Source organism: Channa argus, chromosome 2 (genome assembly GCF_033026475.1).
Source record: "Channa argus isolate prfri chromosome 2, Channa argus male v1.0, whole genome shotgun sequence".
Lineage (NCBI taxonomy): Eukaryota > Metazoa > Chordata > Actinopteri > Anabantiformes > Channidae > Channa > Channa argus.
In genome coordinates this window covers 24,200,042-24,206,283 of record NC_090198.1, presented here as the reverse complement: position 1 = coordinate 24,206,283, position 6,242 = coordinate 24,200,042, and the positions used below count along the sequence as shown (strand labels likewise).

The following is a 6,242-nucleotide window of genomic DNA, read 5'->3' as shown; positions in this document are numbered from 1 at the left end:
TATGGGTGAATTTACAAACAATTTTAGCTTTATATGTATTTACTTGTTGGTGGCATCTTTCTTTTAAACAAAGCATCATACTTTATATACCCTATTAATTTTAGATCCAGAAATGACAATTTATATAAGAAAACTAACACATAAATTGTCAGTGTTTATATTTTATTCTACTTTTTATATTAGTGTTAGACCAAGACAGTTAAAATTGTCGTTTTATATTATTTTATTATTTGTTATGTTTTATTTTGCCTTATTGTGACAGATGCCTTAATGAGTGACAATAAACTGCATTTGTATAAAAATGCATTTAAATTAAATCACCCCAAAAAATGAAACCACATCGATCAGCAACAATAAAAACAACCCCTGGTGGTTTTAAATACAAGAAAGTTACAAACTTATGAATGCTGATGTGAGTGGGTTAACCACCTGTCAGCACAGACGGTGGTTAAAATCAGATCCACCTTTACAAACAAAAAGTTTTGACTAATTTTTTATTTTTCCATAATTACCATCATCAGTATTGTTGAAATTACATTGTTTTCTTAGTGGACTACTTTTGAACAATGTAGGTTGAATAAAATGTTTGAAAAGTTACTTTTTTAGGATTTTTTATCCCAATACTTGCCTTGATTATTGAGATTGTGTACATCTACTATTTCTGGACAGTTTATCATATTTTGCTGCTTAGAGTGGCCATGCTGACGTATGTTCTCCATGGCATTATTAAGACCACCAGTCTTAATGTTGAGTTGGACAGTGTATAATTAACAATAAGTTGATTAGTTATTTAATTAAATATAACTATTTAATACAAAAAATATTTACATTTTCAAGCTAAAAAGAATAAGATTTGGACTATTTGTGAGGGCTGGCTTACTCGTGTCCGGCGGTCCAACAATTGGAACGTGGACTCCAGAGATCGTTGTATGATGTTCCAATTGAGCTGATAACAAAGTTGTTCTACAGAAAACGTTTCTAAAAACAATTCCACAGATCAAGGTAAGAAACCGAGTAGCCCCACAGCTATACACTCAATTTTCCATTACTATCTTGCAGACAACTCCAATAGCTGTACCTTGAGGTGCCAATGGCTGTAAACAAAAACCTTATTTCCCTGACAACTGGCTAGGCAAACTTCAAAGGCACTTCAAGGGCAGGTATGTGATGTCATTGATGACATCATAAGTACACTCAGCATACACTTCTTAATCAACATAACCTTCAAGACGCTAACAGCGACCACAGAAAAAACACAACAGAACAAACCTAGAGAAAACCCCGTTTGCCTCATACACTATTGTTTGACAAAACTGTGCCACTGTGGATAATTATGACGATTCTGTTAATTTTACCATGCTGATCAGCGTGGAATTGTGATCATCAAAGTCTGTTTTTTATGACCTCACGTATCCGAATATATATTAAATTTCAAATAACTGTAAAATAAAGTTATATTTTTATAGCCTGTATTGCTGAGATTGCAATTTAATAAAAGTTTTATATTTTGGAAGTGTGAATAAAATAAATAAAGTACTGTGTGCAGGCAAAAAAAGATAAAAATTCACACGCACAAGACCAAAGCAGGTCTTTGCACTTATAGGACTTTTATTTCAACTTAGAATCAGACTTTTTCATAATTAACTGTTGTCTAAAACATGCTAACTAAACATCTTTTGGCATAGGAATTTTGCAAAGATAAAATATAACAAAATATTAACAGAAAATATCAGGAAACAAAATAATTACAAAAAAGTACATTCAATATTTCTCTTTGAGGCAAAGCAGCTTTGGGTCCCCCTGAGTTTGACTATAAATGACCCACAGTGCTCCACCACGTATTATTTAAACAACATTAATGCAAAAGGGAAAAAACAATCACACAGTTTTATCCTTTCTAAATGCACATGCTTAGACAATAACATATCACCATTCATGAGATGAAAAACAACAGGACATCAACTTGGGTCAATTATGTGTATTTGTTATACTGTGACCTCAGTGTCACAGACAATAATGACTCATGCGTAACAAGAAAAAAAAACAAAAAAACTGAGGTAGTATTGATGCACCTGTACCTACTAGAAAAGACCTGCTTTCACAAGTTTAAATTAAAGCATGAGGTCAGTGAAAAAGTTACTCTAAAAAAGGTGTTTTAGGTTTAAAGTATGATTTTCAGGTTCTGGATTGACCCCTTAAAGCTATAAAAGCACAACAAACATTAAAACACTATGGGGCTAAAAGTAAAATGGGAATGTGCATCTTTCTTCTACTTACAAAAGCTAAGATAAACATGAATCAACTGTATCAAAACTCAATCTTATCTTGCATAACAGAAAAAAGAGGAAAACATAATTTTGTTGTAATAAATGGTGATTAGGAAACACATTTGTCTTGATTTATAATAGTAGAACATAAACATTTATAAAAGGAGTATGAAAAGACTGAAAATGACAACATTTCACACAAAGACAGGATGCTTTGAAACTGATCTCTTGCCAATATGCAACGGTGACCTTTAAAAATAATCTTTGGTTTACATCGTTTGCTTTAAACTGATTGTGTCACTTTTCATCCCAAACATTTCCATTGATTGAATCCATGGCAGAGTCCTCTGATTAAAAAAAACAGCAATGTGGACCATCTGTACACCCACTGACTCTATCCAAATCCCTCTTATGCCATTAAATCATTCAAAACTGCAATAATTTACATTTGTGGGATCTTAAAAGGACGACTTTTCAAAATAATAGCATTGCATTTGAATAACAAAAGCACATAAAAATATATGTTTATAAACATATATAAACCACTTTTAACCAGGAAATCTCTCAGGAAATATAGACTTTTAAAATCAGTGGGTGTACATTTGCACACAATTGCACTGTTGAAAACACCCTACTAATAATTACTAATATAATTATAGAATGTATTATCTCTTATTATTTTCACCTACAATGTACAGATGTGTCTTCCAACAGTGTGAGGAACTCAGGACAGGATATGACAGGACAATTTGGTTTATGTGCATAAAACTGATTATTAATCTTCACTCCACCATCGGTAAGTACTTGTGGATCCTGTTGGCACTTCAGAGTTTTAACCCACAACTCTACACTTTTTTTGGTTGCAGGCCAAGGCCACTAATGTGCAAGACTTTGTTAAATGGGCAGCACCTTAACTCATCTCCAATATTATCTTTGGTCTAATGGCGGTTTGATTAATTCACAATCCTCTGTGACTTTCCGCCAGAGATTAGCTGAGAAAATAAACTCAGGTAGCAAACAACCCTTGGCGTCGCAGTCACCGTAGCACATTGGCTCATAATACAAAACTAATTGGCAGACAAGTGCTAATCTTTATCGACTCTACAGCAAGACAAAAACTACTAGGAGAAAAAGTGACTAAAATGTGTACTCAGTAGTACTTATCTTCTAACAAAAATATAGACTTTTGTGAAGTGTTCATTCATCTCTTCACTTTCATCTCTAATTGAATGCTTCCATTGCTTTTACAACAATCACTTTTCATGTGTTGCAAACTCATGTGGAGCTTCTCCCTGATAGAGATTAGGCTTTGGTTTCAGTATCTGAGGGAAGCTTTCCATATTAAGGCCAATTATAAAGTTTTTTTTTACCGACATGCAACTGCAAGCACTTCAGGTGTGAATCTAAACAAGGAAGAAGTCAAAAAACAGAAGTCTGTTGTATAAACAGACATTTGAGGACCTGAGCAGAAATTACAGAGGGGGGTTTCAATCTCTGGGGAGGGCAGCACAAACATATGAACTTCTGGCACACAATGTCTGCGATACATTCATAGCAATATTCTTTGTTCAGTACTAAGAAAATACCCTGTCATTATATCATGTAACATTACATGATTTTTCAAATGTACTAAACCTTGTTCCCTGAATTTAGGAAAACAATAAGACAATAAAATTAATTACTAAAACGAGGTAGTATAAAACAGGAAAAGCAAGGGCAGCTGCACAATGTCACACAAAATATAAGCAGACATCCATTATCTCATTTATACCATTATTGAATAATGAACAAAATAAACAAAAATTATTATTAATACTGGCTCAGTACCTCAGCAACATCTGAGGTGATAAATAAACTGTGTGTGCTCTCCAATCCACACAGAAGGTGGAATGAAAGAGGATAGCTGCAGCGCCCTTACCCTCCAAAAGCAAGAGAAAAGACAAAATAAGATGACAAACAGAATAACAGTCATCAGGAAGTATCACATAACGTAGGTATAAGTAGGTATTAAATATACAGTGGAAAGTTTACCAGAAGGTAAACCGAGGTAGATAATTAGCAGAAAAGGCTTCTCTTTAGCTCCAGTGATAAACTCTCTTAAATAATGTCAGAAGTATCTCCTTTTCCACTTTTTAAACATTCATGGTGGGCGAGATTTTTTTCAAAAACATACAAACACAAATTAAAAAAAACAAAAAAAAAAACAGACATTAATTGAAAAAAAAAAAAAGAAAGTAGTAGAAGAAATCACATGTCCCTCCCTACCAACACTGTATACTGTTGGCTTCCTGTTCATCGTGTTGTGGAATAAAAAGAGAATAAAGATGAAAAAACTCTCACTCTCTGTTTCTTTACACCTTTCTCTCATGCTTACAGTACTCGCACACTGACATTCAGGTCTGTTATATACTTACGACAAAAAAAGTCAAATTCATTCTCAGCTTGGTTTACTGGTGGCTGCTAGAAAGACTGCGTTTACATGCACCTAAGTAACCGGCGTACTGAGAGAAATCAGCTTTCTCAGGTAATCGGGGAACGATGTTTAAATGCACTTAAGAAACTTGGTTATGGTGAATCTGTGTATATATGCTGCAGCAGAGTAAACTGATTTCTCCTCCACATCCTACTTATTTCAGAAGCCCGGCGCACAGATTTTAATTTTAATTACGACACATGCAGCTGATCCACAACAGCCTGAATTTAAATCCATGGGGGAAAGTGACTTATTTCTATGAGGCACTTTGTGTAAGTTACAATTTCCATCGGACCTTAGGCAGACTTTGTTTATACCATGAGGCAGCATTACCCCGTTAACAATCTCTCCTTTCATTCATTCTTTCCCTCTGTCTGCTGCCTTTGATTACACAGAAAACTGATTCGAAACCCGTATACGCGCATATACACGGCACAGTAATTGCCGTTCTCCAACAGAATTCTACCTGGGGAAACAAGGTTTCCAGCTTTCCTGTTTAAATGACACTTGAGAAATCCACTATTCAGAGAAAGCCGACTGTATCCTAGTTACATAGGACCATGTAAAGGCACTCATAATTAAAGGAATTTTTAGAAAGTTAGATGAGGAGCTATCGCCGGCAGTCTTAGTTTTGCACAAAGACTTGAAGCAGTAAAACAAACCCAACCAAAAATGTAACTGATATGACCATAAAGATCCCAAAACAGCAAAAACAGACAATCATCCCATTTGAAGGTGTTTTGTGTTTCTTTCAGTCTGGGGTACCTTTGTGCCAAGCCAACCAACAGCTGGTTGTAGCTTCATATCAAACAGATTTGCTGAGTGGTATCAATCTAACTGTATATCCAAAAAGGTCCAATTGTCCTGTGCCCTCACTGCTACAGAGTGCAAATGAACAAAACAGGAAGCTGCAGTGGGTACCTGGGAACAGTTCATTCTTTGTTGCAAGTATAAGGCTGCCTTCACACTTACAAATACACATTCAAACTCACACACTCATACACAGACACTTAGGGGGAAAGTTAAACCTAAGAACCGCTCTGGACTTCACAGTGACTGCAGCCTTTTTCACCAGACTCCGTTAACTTCCCATCAGCCCGACTCTCCTCCAACAGCTCCACTGGCTCATCAACTGGGCAGCTGCAGTCCAAGTCTTTGCTGTGCTCCAACATCACGGACGTTGGTCGGCTGCTGGGACCAGATGACAGATTGGTCATCTCTGTCTCATCGTGAGAGTAGCGGCCTGAGTCACCAGTTGCGTGGCTGCCCTCACTGTTAGAGGATCCTTCTGTATCGCCAGGGTGTCTGAGCAGAACCTGCAGAGTGGTGGGCTGGTCTGGAGAAACAGACAACTCCTCCTCGTAGGTCAGTACTGTGGTGCCTGGCTCGTAGGACGTGATACTGGTTCTAATTTTCTGCAGCACACAGAAAGAGTTTCTCAAATTAGTTTGTATATGTCATAATGATTAAAGCTATTCCAAAAATTCTTTTGGGATTCTTAA

The 6,242-nt window shown here is 36.1% G+C and overlaps 1 protein-coding gene across 1 annotated transcript in view; it reads right to left on the bottom strand.

Annotated features, from left to right (window-relative positions):
• Nucleotides 1–1,592: 1,592 nt before the first annotated feature.
• The window catches only part of prtga (protogenin homolog a (Gallus gallus)), a 29,039-nt gene continuing 24,389 nt past the window's right edge, over nt 1,593–6,242 (bottom strand). The window contains exon 19 of the mRNA XM_067486134.1: nt 1,593–6,155. Within this exon, the coding sequence (XP_067342235.1) occupies nt 5,769–6,155 (387 nt within the window). The 3' untranslated portion in view covers nt 1,593–5,768. The remainder of the gene's footprint in view (nt 6,156–6,242) is intronic.